Source organism: Homalodisca vitripennis, chromosome 5, assembly GCF_021130785.1.
Source record: "Homalodisca vitripennis isolate AUS2020 chromosome 5, UT_GWSS_2.1, whole genome shotgun sequence".
NCBI classification, from domain to species: Eukaryota; Metazoa; Arthropoda; class Insecta; order Hemiptera; family Cicadellidae; genus Homalodisca; species Homalodisca vitripennis.
In genome coordinates, this window is record NC_060211.1 from 90,702,371 (window position 1) to 90,720,648 (window position 18,278).

Here is an 18,278-nt window from a genome sequence, read left to right on the forward strand (position 1 = left end):
TAACCATCATGAGGAACACGTGAAAATAAGAAAACAGCTGATTGTCTGTTTTGTGTGTGTGTGTGTGTGTGTGTGTGTGTGTGTGTGTGTGTGTGTTTTCTTAAAGCTGGGATGAACTCTTAAGTATTATACTATAATAGTGTGTAGTAAAATTAGCTTGAAAATTAACTAAACCTTAACAATTGATCCTTGTGGCAAACTGTTTTATTCACTTCTAGTAAATAATAAAATACTGCACAACCTAGAGTGTAGGGTTTTTATATGATAAGATGAAAAGCGCCAGGACATTTTATTTTAGAAATTTATTTTATAAAGCAAGTATGGATGACTCTGCAGGCGTAATACTCGTTTCAGGTTTGTGTTATTATATTGAGCTATTAATAATAATAACACATTATTTTAATGCACAGTAACAATATACAGAATTGTATTGCAATCATTATTAACAACTGAATATTGTACTTTTTCCACTTGAGCCATATATATTGATAATATAGTTAAAAGTCGGTTCTAAAATTTCATTATGCGCTCTCGGGTTATGTTACTCTTCCTAGCATACCAGAAATTGATGATCCTGATTTCCATTGTCTACCACATAGCGCCAAATTCAAATTCATCTTGTTCTTGTTCTGATTACAAAGATTTTAATTTTTGTGACTGATTACTTGACATTTCACTATAAATGAAAAATTGTTTTTGGTTAGACTTTAATTTATAGCCATACAGTATAAATAGTACCTGTGAAATTAAGCATGTGCAGCTAATTTACTATCTGTGTAGTAATTACATGGGTAAACGCGTAGTTTACAAAAGGTAATAACAAATATAAACAATTTTGGCATTGTAAATAAATCATTTTAAGAACGCCATAAATTACATTTAAGAGGAGCAGGCTACGTTTATTACCCCCATCTCCGCCAAGTTAACTTATGTACCCTTTACTCAAAAACTATAAAAGAGACAGGAGTGAAACTTTGCATGTATTTAGTAGTACAATGTTCGACAGGAGAGAAATTAAAATAATTTTATTTTTAATGCCTTCTACCAAGTGTAAATTAGAGTGTGAAAAACACACACGTCTAAAATCAATGGAATGTGAGATTGACTATCTCCTTTTAAAATTATCTTGGTACTTTGGTATTATCCGAAGGCCACTATTTTTTTTAAGATTAGGTTATAATAAATGTGTTATTAAATATAACCTTTACGAGTGCTCACATGATCTGAGATTGAATTTGGGTACTATCTCGAGGATTTTTTTTTCGAAAGATCGTCCCACTTTTCTGACGTCATATCGCGTTGGGTGATCTAGTTAGTGATCTAAAGTTGGGAAAGTAACAATCGGAAATGTCCATGGCCATCAGTGCGGGCTTCTGTGGTCCGCATATCTGGCGAGAAATGGAAAACATCCCTCGAGATAGTACCTGAATTCAATAGTACGAGAAAATGAACCCAGCCATTGTCACTTCACATAAGTCAGAAGCACTAACACGCGTCCCGCCCTAAAACTGCTTGGAGTCCAGACGGGAGAAAATGAACCCAGACTGCACAGGATACAGGTCACGAGCCAAGAATTCAAGAGCAAGTTCACGCTAGTACGGGCAAAAGTGGGATACTCTTTGAGATTTCAATCCTCGAAACGTAATTTTAATATATTTTGTAACATATATCGATGGAAAATGTCCAAAATCCTATAAATTTATTTATAATATATAAATTTATATCTATTTTATATAAACTCCGCTGTTTATGATACTAAAACATTTTTTCAATCAGTACTTACATCTAAAAAAATACCCTTTCAACTAACAAGAAAGAATTAACACCCAACCATTATTATTTACAAACAAACAATGAATAACAACACAACTGCCCATTCATCACGTTAGCAGATTCCATAAATAATAGCTGAGTTTTATCAAGCGTTGCAGAGATGCAGCTGCCATGAGAACATAACAGAATATATCCCATGCAAGAACAGTTTATATTCTGATCAAAGTGGTACCAAGTAAACTACCCAAAGTAACTATCTTTTTTATTCAATAATACAGAAGGCACGGCAAATGTAAGCTGCGCTCGACCGCGTAAATACGCCCGTGGGAAGGGAGTGCGGCTAAGACGCGTATACGTCACCGTGGGATGTAATATAGATCAATGACGTTGCTTGTTCATTATTGTAATGAAAGGTTTGTTAATTTTCAAGAAAGTATCCTACATGTACATATTCACTATATTGTTAATTTAATTTAAATACTACTATCTCGAATATTAACCAGAATGTACAAAATAATTTTATTATTTTCTGCCTACTACTACTACTAAATGATTTCAGTCGTCACTGACTATAGTAAACCTTACGTATTACAATCGATGTTGTTTGCACTACACTATACTTTCCAGAAAATGGACCTTCCATCTATATGGTGGTTTTGTAGCAAGAATTTTGTTGGTAAAGCTAGTTGATATTTAAAATCTATGTTCTGTTTTGAAAGTGTCGATGGCCTAGCCTAGACTTTGGATCTCGGTGTGAGTTATAGGTATAGCGAGGGTTTAAGTCCTGCGTGTCAACGCTACACTCTTTATCAGTACCATCGGCTTTATAGTGTATCGACTCTCCCTTTATTCTGCTTGATAAAATCCTCGCAGAGGCCAGCGGCTCACGAGGACGTGCATAATGTATTAAAGGAGAATCGGCCACAGAGCACGGATTGCGCTACTATACTAAATATTTTGTTCAGAGTTTAAACCCATTATAATCTTATACCGTTTACCTATTTTTTATTAAATTTAAAATTTTTAGTACTTTTATTATTGTCAGAGTTTACTCTACAAAGCGTAAATAGTTTTTGTAGTTACTAATCGCTGTGTCCTCTGTTTCCCGCTACGTAGCACACAACCACAACGTTTCAATTGGCACAGATTTCACCATTGGATGTTAACAGTCCATCTTCTCATAGACTGATACATACTCAAAGCTATTACCTCTCGAAACGCTTGGAATGTTTAGTTTCATACTTTTCTTAAAACTTAATATAAACACTTTAAACTTATATTATAATGCTATTAGGCCTACTTGTTTAATAAAGATATAAGTCTGATTCTGATACATTAAAAGATTGATATTAACGTATTTTATTAAATTTACAAACATTAAAAATGGAAACAATTTGATTACAAGAGGGAAACACAGAGAAGTAGGGTCAAAGCCATTTAAAATATTAAACAAATTTAAAAGTGGAAAATAGAACAAGAGCAATATGTACTCAGGAAGTGGTTGATTAAACTGGTGACAAACAAAAAATAGTTTTCAAACTAGGATAATTCTTAAAACACGAATTTGAAATTTATGGAATGTTTCTGGGGATTAATTGTTTATAAAGTTTTAAAATTACAAGTTTTAAGAATTACTTTTTATAAGTCCAAAATGTTTGGATGTTTCAAGTTTGAATAACGGATGTATTCGTGTTCAAAGGGGAATTAAAACAACCATGGCAACTGTTGACTAGTATAATTTGAGTTATCTGTTCAAAAACACTGATACTACGGAATTTGTTGATATTGAACCCAAAAAATTAGCTAACACGATAATTTTCTGCTGCTGCTGGTGAAAGTCAGGAGGGGAATGATGTTCTTTGATAAAAAGGACGATATATTAAAATGCCGATTACAATTTTGAATAGTAAATTATGTACGGTAACTAATTAGAACAGATAATTAATGAATGTTCCACACATATTATATTATAATATACAGGATTGGTTTGAAGCAAATAAGAAAATGAGTATATTACGAAGTACATTATCATGAATGTTACAAGACCTTATAGTAGTATTGTTTATAGTTAAATTGTAATAAACAATAATAATTTGTTAACTGTAAATATTGATATTTTCTTTATCATAAACATTGTGTTTTACTGTAATAAAGAAACTGAGATTTATTTCCATGGATATTTTACTTTTATTATTACTTACATCAACATTTTCAGTCACTTTATATAATTTAAATTCCAGTTAAAAATTCAAAATAATTTAATTTTGAAAAACACAACATAACTATTCCACAGGTATAGTTATATACACAGGTATGAATAACATATATAATTAGCTAATCTATCATGAAAATATCGTTGATGAATAGTAGAATTCTTCACAACGACTAAACCCAGAATACATTTTTGTAGTTTGTTATTATTTTTAACGGTAAGTAAGTAATTGAGAGTTGACTCACTATTCGTTAAAAACGTTGCAATCTTTTCTACTAAAATTTGTACTTTTTATTGGAACAAGATCAATTTTTATCATTCAGCATTTTATAAATTAAGACTAAATAATGATTAATAATTAGGAAATTATGTCGATTATCAATTTACATGTAATTATTGCTTGCAATACAAATCAGTAAACTTATTTGTCATAACCACGTATATAAGTTTATAATATTTAAACTAATGAATATTTTATGTACAACAATTAGTGTAAACATTGATTTATATTGTGGATCTAGATCAATAATATAAGATGTTTTACAAAATAGTTTTAAGTGTTTATTTTGATTATTTAATTTAGTATTTTCACATTACTTTAGGAAAAAAAAGAAGGCTTATGAATTAAAGCAGTTTAAATGAACTATACAGTATATAATAGGACTATATATATATACATACTATTTTAATTTAATCCTTGTCACAGGGTTTTAATGGCCTAAAATATTTAATTTTGAAATTAGTATTAATATAATTTAATAATTAATATTTCATTGTTATAGACGAATTCTTGAAAATGGATCCATTTATGACAACCTACCACACTGACTATGGAAATCCTACGGGAGAAGTTATAATAGAAAGGTAAATACCATATTGTGGAGAATACAAATAAAAATGAATTACTAAGTGTGTTACTAAGCGCAAAACTCAGTCGGCTGTACTAAACTGGCTACTATTTTTCAAATATTCGTTTAAGTCCAAGAAATGTTCTCATGAGAAGAAAATTTTGAAAAGTTTCCTGGAATATTTTTAATTTCGGGGAAATAATAATAATGGAGTGTTCCTAATTTTAATTTGTTGTAGACTAAAATAGCTAAATAGTCTAGAAGTCGAGAATTATTGTGCATTGTGCGAGCACACAACCTGGGTTTTCTTGAGATCGATATAGAGACTCTTTCTAAAAATAAAATCGACCATCCGCGTTAATTGTGGTGGAGATCGAAAAGAGAGGGTTAAAAGTATGAAATGATAATTTCTTTCCCAGATTATATTTTTCATAACTTGATAAATTACATGGCAGTAAATACATAGATAGCGGTAACTGTGGATCGATTTCTTTCTTAGGGGATTAGCTCATGGCTGCTGGAAATGGTTTTCCAAAATGTTGATTATTTTTTTAATGTATTTCACGGATTTAAATTATATCTGGAGGAGATACAATTTTAAAAAATTTGAAAGTAATTATGAAAATAGAACAAAAAGGACAAACATGAAAAGTTTTTAAAATCACAACGGGGTGCGCTAGTTAAATTTTTAAAACAAGAGCGAGCTGAACTTGAAGATGGAGGATCAGCTACTGCTGAGGGCTTGAGTAGTGTGGGTAAGAACACTAAAGTGCTAACTGATTTGTTGCCGTATGATGACCGTTCAGCATCTGATCCTCATAACCTTTTAATTTCTACTGGAGGGTTAGTGCTTTATGTCAACAATCCTCAGAAACTTTTTGTTTCTTATGAAGCTGAAGGGGTCGTTTTTGGTATTAACGATCCAGGTGTTTGGTCTCCTTACGTCCTTACATAAGCGAAATTAAATTCCCAATTTGTATAAATCCACTAAAATAAAAACTGTTAGTAACTTTATATGCATATATAGACCTGATCGTCCACCGGAAGTCACCAAACCGCCAGGAGTGTTAGAGGTGCGGCCGGCGCCAGGAGTCTGCTCCTGCGACCGTCATGATTGGACTCCTCATTTTGAACGAGCTAAGTATCTAAAGGAGACCGAAGACTGCCTTATGGAAAAATTACTTGATGTCCGAGAAGAGGTATAGGCTACTTTTTTGCAGATTAATACCAAACTAAAACTATTTACGGAAAGTATTGTTTTGTCAGAAAAACAGGTTATATAAGTTACATATTTTTTTTAAAGTGAAAGCACAAATTTGTTCATAATTTTATTGTTTACAATATTTTTAATTTTTAATTTAAATTATTTATATTTTTAGCGAAAGCTGTTAGACAACGCTATACTTCACCATCCATGTGGTGATATTGATGACAAAATGAAATCCATATACCAGATTAGTTACGACGGAAAAGGTTGGTATGTATAAACACTTGTAATACAAATTGTAATATTTATTTTGTATGAATGTAAACCTTACATACCCAATATATAACAATAGCTATTATAAATTAAACCCTATAATATACAGTAATTTGTTTATTTCAAATAATGAATAAATTACCCCCTCCATTAATCTAGTTGACTATATATTTATGTGAAATCTGCGGAGTTAATTAAGTAACTGCTAATAATATACGATTTAAATATGACAACATAACATTAGTTTCATTGTTATTGACTGCAAATACCTTTGGTTCTAATCATAACTATAATGAATTGATAGTCAAGAGCGATTAATATCCTCCTCCTGGATATGCAATACTTGTCTTCAAGGTGAAGTCCACAAGTCTTAAATAATATCTCTCTGTAATAGGATCGCATCACATAGACTACCGATCGCTCCAAGTAGACCGGTTTGACCCTGTGGCTGTTCCTGTGCCCATGATCAAGACTGGTCTGAACAATGGTTACCGTGATCCTAATAGTTTCCGTTACAATGCCATAGAGAAACCTCAAGTTTCTTCTCCTCGTCCAATTGATTTCACAGCAGGTTTGTAAGAGTAGATAGCAATTTGCTTTTATATTCATGTGATACTTTGGTTGTAAGATAGAAACACTACTTATTTATAATAATTATACATCTTGTTGTAATAATTTTCACAATTGCATACAAACGTCAGCATGTTATGTTTCTTTATACAGAAGTCATTGCATCAAACTTTTACAAATAACTACCATTCACTTACTCACGCAGACAAATTTCTTTAATTAACTCAAATGGCTTTCACTCTTTCACAAATTATACACTCTGCATCAGATCTAGATGATTGATCTATTAATTTTTAATTGCATCCCAGCGGCTTATTATTATAAACTCGCCAATTGAGTAGAACGCCCTGGACACCAAGAGGTGTTTTATCCGAGCTTTGAATAGTTTAGGGTCATTCTATTGTTTTATTTCCTAGGCAGTCTATTGATCAGCTTGACCTCGGACGGCAAACGTTCAAATGTTGCCGTTCTGTGTGACTTGATCATGTATGGCTGTGTACAGAATACACTTTGTAAATTACAGCATTGAAATGAAATGTGAAAAAGGTTCAATCCCTGGTCTCCTTATTAGGTAATTTATATTAAATTCTATACAACGGGACCTCACTTTTTGTGAATATATTATATAGTTAACTTTTTGCTGTATCCGTTTAACGTGTCGATTTCATTTATGTTTTTAGTTTAGAGTACAACGTACTGTCTTTTTTTCTATCCCGTGTCATTGCTATAATCACCAATATATAAACAAGTTGAATAATATTAAAAAATATACACTCTGAAGAAATAATTTTTAACTTCTTGCTTATTTACAAAATAAGACAATTAGGATGCAATTATATACTATAAATTTCGCGAAAGTGTAAATACACTTGTAGATTTTGTATGTTTTAGTGGAAGAAAATCCTTTTTATAGTAAATAATGGCTGTAAATAAAAAACAACAGGATAGAATAAAAACATAAAAATAATAATTCACCGTTGGATCGCAAATGATAATACGGATTTTTTTAATATAATAATGAGCATCTTAAACCATTCTTAGATACAAAAATAGACCTCCACTCAATGATCAACTGACGTATTCGGTATCATACCCAAAATGTTTTCTATGCCAATCATTTTCCCAGCGACCATTTAATGGCCCTTCCAAGAAATAAAAGACGTTTAACACCAATAGATGTTTCAGACGAGCTTTAAATTAAACTAGGGGGTTGTGTTCGTTTAATGTCTATTTTGTTGTCATATTTCGTTCAATGTGTATTGTCTATTGATAAACTTCACTCCAGTGCGGGATAGCATATTTTCAAAAGACGAAGATCGGTGTTGTCGAACGCGCTAATAGTTCCTACTCCTTATCTTAACGGATGTATGTTTCTGCCTTGTATCAAACTAATTTTAAATTGACACTACACTGTATATAACTACTTTGTAGACAAAAGGGCTGGTCAGAGTGAATAATTGAAGACTCCTGAATGCATTTTTGCACTAAACTGTTACTTTAAATTTTGAGATGATCCTATATATTGATGTTCTTTAAAGCCTAACTGAGTGTGTGTTTGGTGCAACTCTTCCACATCCCAATTTCAATCTGATTCCAATATCTGGTCGAGTTGAGCCTCGTGCACGAAACTGGTTGGTTTGTTCGCGTACATGTTTCTGGTCAAGGAACCTTCCTCCTTATCAGTTGCCTTTATTTGTGTTTCTATTATTAAGGTCCTGCCATAAACGGAATGGTTTCTGGCGCGCATTCATCCATTTAAAATATTGTTTTCACATGTACAACAGCCTTTACATATTTCTATATCTTCTAATCTAATTAATCTTTGTCATTTGTGGTAATCGTGCATTATTTCCATATTATCTGCTAAGCTTGTATAACAATATTTGTAATTACTCAGTTGTTCAGAGAATTTAAACTGTGTATGAGAGATTACCAATATAATCTAAGATTTACTTACACAATCTCTCTCACACTTTTCAGTAAAGACTTCTTAAGAAAACACACCGTGTTTAATCGCTCAAGACTTATATCAGATTCACATACTAAAAGTATATTGATGCAACATTGTCCTATAACATTAAATGAATCATTTATTTTTAACATGTGTTGAATAATTGTTTTCAGTTCCAATAGATGAGGTTGGCAAGTTTATTGGCAGAACCGAATACCAAGATACTATTAGCAAGATGGGATTGTCTAACATCCGAGCGATGCAACAATATCGAGAACCTTTACCTTCCAGTAGACGACGCCTCGGAGAAACATGTATCTAAATGAGCTAAAACAAACTCTATTCTGATGTAAACATATTTATTATCAATATATACCTATGTTATTTATTATTATATTAATTACAATTACAGATGGTAGAAGTTTTTAAACATCGCCTTAGTCAAAATTCTCAGAACTACGATTGTGTGGGCTACTTGTGTTCTGTTCTAAACTTCTGAAAAGAATTTACACACTTTCAAAATTGTAGGCCTAAATACAAACATAGTGTAATTTAAATAATTATTAAAAACGGATTGGTAGCCTAACCTTTTCACTTAATTTAATACAAAACTATGAGAGGTCTTTAGCAGTGCTCGAGCTAGTATTGTTTGAGAATGGTTTTCTAAAACTATTTACTATTGGAATATGGGAGCTAACTTGATATCTATAAATGAACAGATGTTTTTATATAACTAATATTGATGATTACTAACTTTGAATATTTTCACATATTTCAACGATTTTTTTAGAAGTTGTTTTTCTTTTTTATTTTCTAATGCCTTACGGTTGAAGGAATTACACAATGAAGTCAATTTTCAATTAAAAGCCATTTTTGCACTAATTTCATCTGCGATTGCCTTCGATCATTATTCCTCGATTAGGCTATATGTTTCTTTTTATGGTTGTCAGAAATCGACTTATTTTCCTATATAATGTTGCGTCAAAACTGGATAAAATTCTTTTGGTTTTTCTAAGGTATTGTCAACCGGTATTCTTCTAATTTGTTGGAAAAATGAGTTCCTTGCATAGGCAAATTGTGGACATTTCATTAGTAGATGATCCGCAGTCTCATTCACTCCTGCAGTGAAACACCCTATTAAAACACCTAATTTAGAATGTTATGAAAATTTACAAAAGTAGCCAAATCGGTCCAGCCCTTCTTAGGTAATATGATTACCGACAAAGATCAATAAATTTTTACTTATATACATACTTGTACCAACTTCGTACTATTTTAGATTACATTTGTTACTGTATCTAATCTTTTAGTTTTAGTAAATCTATTGCAATATTATAATTTCTGTAGTAAATGGACTGCATGAAAATATACAGTGAAATTCAATTAAAGCTTAAATACAAACTTTTGGTTGGATACAAACTCTAAAAGCATGGGTTATTTTAGTTTGTCGAATAAGATAATCAAAGGAACAATCAAATATATTCAACAGCCACTGGCGTTCATCTTTAATAGGTGTCTCGAGTTCGGTTGCTTTCCGGGCTTACCCAAGGTTTCCAAAGTAAATCCTGTGTATAAGAAATGTGACAGACATTTACCACAAAATTAACGTCAAGTTTCTTTTCTTGTCTAAAGTCTTTGAAGCTCTTATGCATAGGCAACTGTTTCTTTATTTTGAACAAAACAATATGATGTCTAAATCGCAGTTGGATTTAAAGAGGGGAAATCCACTACTGATGCAGTCATGAAAATTATTGATCACTCACTTACGGCGTTTGATAGTAAGGAATCTGTAGCTTTGTCACTTTTGGATCCGAGTAAGGCGTTCGATTGTGTCCCATTTACCTATATAGTACAGAAACTCAGGTTTTATGGCATCTCAGAGATGTCATGTAAAGTAATTATTTCATATCTCTAAAATAGGTAGCAGTGTGTGTGTGTGTGTGTGTGTGTGTGTGTGTGTGTGTGTGTGTGTGTGTGTGTGTGTGTGTGTGTGTGTGTGTGTGTGTGTGTGTGTGTGTGTGTGTGAGAGAAAGGATCTACATCAACAATGAAAACTATCACAATTAGAGTACCTCAGGGATCCATTCTTGGTCCGTTTTCATTTTAGTTATAATAAATGATTTACTGAACAACCTCAATGTAAACTCAGTCATCTATGCAGTCGACACATAGTGTTTTGCAAATAATATAATTATAAACGACTTGCAGGCGAATATTGAAACTGCACAACTGGAACCAGGAAACTGGTTTAGTTCCAATAGGCTTGCTTCACTGTAACCAGGAAAAAACCTAAAATATTTTCCTCCGTTCGTCAACAGGCCAGACGCAGTCACTAAAGTTGTTGGGGATCTGGATCGATACTAAATTAATTTGGTCAGATCACGCAGACGGGTTATGTAAAAGAATCTCCAGAGTTAGCTTCTTGTTATGGAATCTGAGGGACTTAATATCCACATAATATTTGAAAACTTGCTACTTTGGCTTGTTCCAATCATACATATCATATGCCCTTGTTCTCTGGGGTCATTGAACTGCAACCCAGAGGATCTTGTTTCTTCAAAAAAGATGGTGAGGAATATGTGTAGAGCGGCACCACAATATCATTGTAGGCCTTTATTTATTCACAATACAATTTTAACAATCATTAACCTGTACATGTACTAAATTTTAATATTTACTAAAACTATCATTAATATTTTTTCAAGCAGGAACGAAATTTATAATCACTTAACATGCAATAGATACAAATTAGATTTACCCCAACGAATGGCTAAAACTGGATCACCTCACCAGATAAATGCAGTTGAATTTTTTTACAAATTACACAGTTTACCCAGGGACACTTCTTTAACAAAATTTAAAAACAGGATCGGTGGTTGAATGTTAAGATATCCTTGTTATATGATTCAGGAAGTTTTAAACTGTGGTGTAGATTTGATATTTTAATATTTTAACTAATAGGAAAAAAATAACCCTCCTTTGGTAATCTATATTTTTTTTATAAATAATCTATTTTAAATTTAATTAAAATCGTTTTTACTGTTTTAGTCTTACCATTCAAATCTATTTCAGTGTTAAATTAATTACAAATTTTGACGATTCCTATTTCAATTATGTATTAATCAATCGAATAAAGAATTTTTACTTTGACTTTGGTTGATATTGTGTTTACAGAGTACAATTCTGTTTTTTTTAAATATCGTTTTAATGGATTTTATGGACAATGTTAATAGACAAATATTTTTGTCTTAACCGGAAACGTATTTTTAGATGTATTGTCGTTTCATTATGTGAAGCAGACGAACTGATGAATAACTTTTAAAGTTATGTTTTTAAAATTACAAGTTCGAATGCCTTAATTATTGAATGTTTTAATTAAATTAATATTGGTTCCCGTATTTGGATAATAAATTGTTTCCAATCTTCAAATAAATTGCAATTTTAAATATAAAGCATATTCTCTCAAAATTAAATGTTACGTATATTTGAAGTTTACTTAAAACCATATTTGGCAATACAATTTGCAAAGTATTACCATAACTGTACCAATAGCCGAGAGAATTTGTGATGATTCTCTAAAATTTAAATCTGATAGGTACTACTTTTGGCATTTCGATTTACTGCTTAATATAGATCTATCTCAATGATTGTTTTTCGCTCATTATCAACAGCGCAAAGATGTAGTAGATAAAACTATAACTTAATGGTTAATGGCCTGAGAATCGTAATTTAAAAGGAATAAATTTTGAAGGCACCATTTCCCCTTACATAAACTACTAAAAAAAGTAAAAAAGAGTTTCTGTTCAAAGCAAAATCACGTGTAATTTAAAATTTTTAACCACTAAAACGAATTTTTATAATGCAAACTCAATATTTACTTTTTGTTTATTTTTATGCATAATATAGTGTAATATATCAAATTAATAACATGGAGTAATATCGTTATAAATAGGATGGCATAAAAGTAACCTGTGTCTATGGCAGCATTCGTAGAATAGCAGTTTTAATTTTTTTTTATAATGTATTACTTCTCTGCCATTTATTTACTAAAACCTTTAGATTCATTCGGTATTACAATTAAGGATAAAACAACTGCTACTAATACGAGAACTGTAATAGGTGTTATATTACACAGTAGCACCGGTTAGTATGAAACGTGTTACCAGTTCAATTTCTTATTTAAATATGTTTGTTTTTGGCGGGAAATTTGTTATTGTTTATCAAAGAGTATTGACTTAATTTAAGAGGGGAGAGTTGCAGTGGAGCAATTAGTCTGTCTGGATTGGTGTATGGGTGTTTGGCAGTGGCTCAGGCGAGTAAGAAGAATCCATTTGGCGGTGTAAACATAACCTGTGTAACCACTGCTGGCGATACGAAAAACTCTAACTTATAATAATTAAAACTACATGTTTATACTATACACATAATAAATAGCAAGATGATGTCAATGTCTTCAATCATAATAGATAAAATTCATTCTACTGTGCGAAAAGATGATCCCGCTCGTGTCATAAATCTATCAAAACAAGTACTGAAAGTGGAAATGTCTCCTTTTGAATGGTCTCACAGTTTAATATGCATTGTTCATATTGATGAAATTGTGGTAGGAGTTATTAAATTCCAGGTATGTAAATTCTAGAGTATTTTTTTGATTAACAATACCAGCAGCTTGGGAACTAGTCTCACCTGTTCTCATTTATTTCTTCACGAGATCTTAACATCGGTTAGTATTTTACTCACTTTGTTTCCAAATAAATTAAAATTTTGAGTTCCCCACACCAATTCTGCAATATTCCCTGATATAAACATTTCAATTTGTAAATAGGTACAATAATTTAGGGGAGACTAAATAATAAGCGGCCTACAATCGTTATTCGATTGCTATTAGCGAATACTTCGATATATTATCCAACTTCGATGTACGTAAAAATCGTACACAATAAGAGTTATAATAAATTACCATAACAAGAAGAATCTCGTACATTGCAATTTTAAATACATAAATTTTACCATAACATTACTAAACAACAAAACCAACTATAGTCTAGACTTAGATATAAAAGAAACCTTACAATATTTATAAATTGCTTAGCTTGATATCAATAAGTAACCCCTTTAGTGAAATGGAGGAAAGAAATCTTCCCATGTGTTACCAGGAGCCAAACCCACATGTTGAAGCTACTTAAACAAATCTCGTCACGTGAGAAATATCTTGAAAAATATTAGTTACTCCTTGTTGTTATTGTTTACGTAAAAATAACTAATAATCTGAAATCTATGATAATTTAAATAAATTGTAATATTGAATTATCCTCAGGAAAAAACAATCAAGCCATTCGACAATAGTAATTGAATAACGAATGTAGGCCGCTTATTAAAGTCTACCAATTCTTTTATATAAATTCAAGTTAAATTTTGCATTTTATTATACAATTTCCTTTTGGTAATTCTAAGCAATATATGGGTCAACCTCGATTTTTCTCATATTACAATATAATGTTCCCATAGTCAAATAGAAAAGGAAATGACTAGAATTTCTTGCCGGAAAGCAGTTATAGGGAGCAGGCAACTCATATTACAATATAATGTTCCAATTAGTCAATTAGAAAAGGAAATGACTAGAATTTCTTGCTGGAAAGCAGTTATAGGGAGCAGGCAACCGCGAGAATTACCTATTAGTGATCAGGGGCACTGACGTGATCTGGGATTCAAATTTGGAACTACTTGAGTTATTTTTTTTTTCTAAAAGAGCAAGCAGCGCGAAGCGCTGCGCAGCGGGCAAGCATCGTGCGTGATCTTCGTATATACTGAATTGATTCAGGCCAAAGGAATGACACAGATTCCTTTACCAGATTTTTACGGAGATTTTGTATTGGGCGGATTATATTGGTTTACTTTGCTTTCCAGCATGTAATTATGTGTTTAAAATTGTTTTACATACATTACCTACATTATATTGTAATATGTAATAACAATTTATCAGAAATTTTTAATAAAAAAAAAGAAACACGCACGATGCCTGCCCGCTGCGCAGCGCTTCGCGCTGCTTGCTCTTTTAGAAAAAAAATTAACTCGAGTAGTTCCAAATTTGAAGCCCAGATCACGTCAGTGCCCCTGATCACTAATAGGTAACTCTAAGCAATATATGACCGTCTGGCCGTTGCCTGCTCCCTATAACTGCTTTCCGGCAAGAAATTCTAGTCATTTCCTTTTCTAATTGTCTATTGGAACATTATATAGTAATATGAGAAAAATCGAGGTTGACCCATATATTGCTTAGAATTACCTTCCTTTTAAGTACAAATTATACATTTTTTAGGTACTTTGGGATTATACCGACCACACCAGTATGAAGAACACAAAAATAGAAATTTATAGAAACAAACATGATAGAACGAAAAAACAACTCTTCAATTACAAAATTACAAACTTACAAGCATTTCCAGGTATTGTGATCGGTATTGTTGTCGCTGTTATCTTATCTTTCTCGAGAATCCTGATTACGGCAGGCCGCGCGGCATCACGTGATTTGCACGGTACATCATTGCCTTTCCATTACAATTCAATTTATATTTCTGATTAGCCTCTCTAGAATTTGATATTTTACTGATAGGTACTATCTCGAGGGATGTTTTTCTTTCGTCGACATCAGCGCGGGGCAGCACCGAAGGTGCTGTTGAAGCCCGCGCTGATGGCTGGAGGCACTCGCATTTTGGGTGGCGGAATGTGATCAAGAATAAAAACAAGTTTTGAGTGTTTTTTTAATAAAAAGTTTAGTTTGGTAAATGTTTGTTTTTGTTGAATTTTTGTGTTTGGAGAAATGTAGAGGTAAAACACGGAAGTACAACAAAGCGATGCACCAGCTGAACGGGCGGCGAGACTCTGCAATCACGTTATCTACTAGACGCTCGACTTTGACCTCTGTCTGAGGATGGGGAGGTGTTTGCGATAAGACAATTCCTGTTTTATATTGACGAAATATTGTTCTACGCTAATCTAGTAATCAGTAGAAACGAAATGTGAAATAACGATTCATGTCTGGGTGTGGTCGGTATAATCCCAAAGTACCATTTTTTATTTACATGCTTATAAAAGTACATGTGGCAGTTTGCTCACACGAGACCCTCCGCATGATCTTAATTTTTTAGTACTTGTAATACGTTTTTTATTGACACAGTTATATTTACAGATAACTTAAAATAATATATTTTGAGTCACAGTTAAACATGATTTTCTGGAGATTTCCTATGGAAGGAAAATAAAACAATAAAAAGTAATTGTAAGCAAATATCCTTCATGCGATCCTCTCATGTCCAGCAAGGAGGTGGACCCTCTCACGTATTAATAATGAATAACACTGTTGTATAAATTATACACATCTCAATATTAGTATACAGTGAGGTGTATTAAGGTGAGATTTCATTAGGTTCTTTTTGTCAATGTCCAGTTCTTCGTGGTGATCAGGCTGTGGCAAAATTTATTAATTATTTAGGTTTATTATTTTCAATTGTTATTGGTCATAATAGATGTAAGTATAAGCTATTTATCCTTAACCCTTTTACTGCCGACGTCCGACATATCGGACGTCGGCATTTTTTGCCGAAAACGCCAACGTCCGATATGTCGGACGTCTGTTTTTTTTTATTGTTACTGGCTACTGTTATGTTCAAATGCCGAAATATTCGGTATTTTGGTTGTTTAGGAGGAAAGGATAATGAAAGAAGCCATTTGAAGAACTTTGGATTTCTATTTTTGTCGTCTTTGACTAGAATTTACGAACTACCTAGACAGCTGTCAAAACCAGATGGTCGGGTTAGATTACTGAAATCTTCGTTCATTGTTGTTGTTTACAATGTTATCGAAAGTGTTTTGAAGTGTTACTTTTGTTGATCAAGGATAAAATGAGTAAAAGAGTTACATCTAACTCTCCTGTGAGTGAGGGAACAATAATTAACAGTCTAATCGATGGTGGTGTACAAGTGCAAGACAAACTGAGTGACGATTTCCTTCAGAATTTGTCAGATTCAGATGCCGAGAACGATTCTGATATTAGTGTTAGGGCTATTGATGACAATCAAAGTGATGTGGATGACACTGATGACAATCCTGACTTTATCTTACCATCAGATAATGAGGAGTTATTAGATAGTGAGGGGGATGTGGCACAGATAAGTTTACCTTCAACTTCCACTGGTAGGCCTAGAGGAGGCCTACCAGTTTTGTGAAAATCCTCATAGTGCAGCTATGTTTCAAGGTAGCACCTTCAAATTTGGTATATGTTCTAAGCAATTGCTCTAGTTTATAATGATATCATGCTCAAAATTTTAGTATAATTTTAAAAATAAATGATCAGATGCCAAACACAATTTTTATTTTTTTATTTATTTTTTATTTACATAATTTTTAAAATTAAATAATGAGTTTGTTTCAAATTAAAATTTCTTTTTATTATTTAAAAAACAGCATTTAAACACAAGTAAATAAAGTAAAAATTCATGCAAATCTAATGAAAAATAAAAAAGATACAGCATTTTTTTGTAAATGAATGCACAACAGCGATTTTCCCCCTTGGCAATTTTGACTGGTACGATAAAAAAATGGCCGGCAGTAAAAGGGTTAAAACCCTTACTGCTGGTCCATTCTGATTGAAGAAAATAGTCTCATAAGACATCAAGCGCACTCGGGCATCTGCCACAGTCAATATGTGACAATCTAATATTTATGTAGTAGGCCAATAAGTCATCCACGTAAGGAAGACACTAGAAAAACTAAATTTAGTGAATAAGTGCCGGGTAGAGAACGATAATTGGACCCGTTTAAAAAAATTGAAATTATCAAATGATATTTAATTATTATACACATTGATATAATCAACTAATAGTAATTAATCTGAATAATAAATAAATCATCTGTACCAACTGTACTTGTTTTTTCATATTCTAAACATAATTGTTACGGTTCAATATGTAACTTCTTTTAAATAAAAACAGAAAAAAATAACAAAATAACACAAAGATGATTTACTGTATCTTTCTTGGTTTCAAGATGTTTGTTTTGTTGTTAAATTTTCTTTATTATTTAAATGACATTTTTCCAGTCTTAATTTTATCGTTTGATTAATGGTCATGGTTCTTTTAGTATTTATGACATAATTGTTTAAACTATTTCTATTAATTTGTAACATGTGACTTTAATTTAGTATTTTAAATACATTGATATCGATTGATAGTTTTGCTATTCTATATATAAAGTATTGATGGTTGATGGTTGTATTATGCGAGATAAAAACCTGGTCCACTTATCGTACTCTGCCCTAAGTGGTCTAAGTATTATTCCACCTTCAAAAAGAGTAAGGAAATTTCATGTGCTGAAAAACTCCAAATGATTGTATACTGACAGTGTTCTTATATATATATATTTTTATCACGGCTCTCTGAATCGTCA

At 32.0% G+C, this 18,278-nt stretch overlaps 2 protein-coding genes across 4 annotated transcripts in view; both read left to right on the forward strand.

Annotated features, from left to right (window-relative positions):
- The first annotated feature begins 145 nt into the window (after positions 1 to 145).
- On the forward strand, positions 146 to 9,207 carry LOC124363883. Of its 3 annotated transcripts, none has more exons than XM_046819154.1 (6): positions 146 to 354; positions 4,768 to 4,849; positions 5,861 to 6,032; positions 6,213 to 6,306; positions 6,708 to 6,884; positions 9,008 to 9,207. In XM_046819154.1, the coding sequence occupies exons 1-6, from the start codon at positions 270 to 272 to the stop codon at positions 9,154 to 9,156; spliced, it is 759 nt and encodes a 252-aa protein (XP_046675110.1). In that variant the 5' UTR covers positions 146 to 269; the 3' UTR covers positions 9,157 to 9,207. The 3 variants fall into 3 exon arrangements, with proteins under 3 accessions (XP_046675110.1, XP_046675112.1, XP_046675111.1); XM_046819156.1 differs by lacking the exon at positions 146 to 354 and adding an exon at positions 3,960 to 4,066; XM_046819155.1 differs by lacking the exon at positions 146 to 354 and adding an exon at positions 3,970 to 4,084.
- Positions 9,208 to 13,117: 3,910 nt separating this feature from the next.
- LOC124362498 (nucleoporin Nup37) overlaps positions 13,118 to 18,278 on the forward strand; it is a 35,036-nt gene continuing 29,875 nt past the window's right edge. Inside the window, exon 1 of the mRNA XM_046817057.1 lies at positions 13,118 to 13,458. Coding sequence (XP_046673013.1) covers positions 13,273 to 13,458 — 186 coding nt within the window. The 5' untranslated portion in view covers positions 13,118 to 13,272. The remainder of the gene's footprint in view (positions 13,459 to 18,278) is intronic.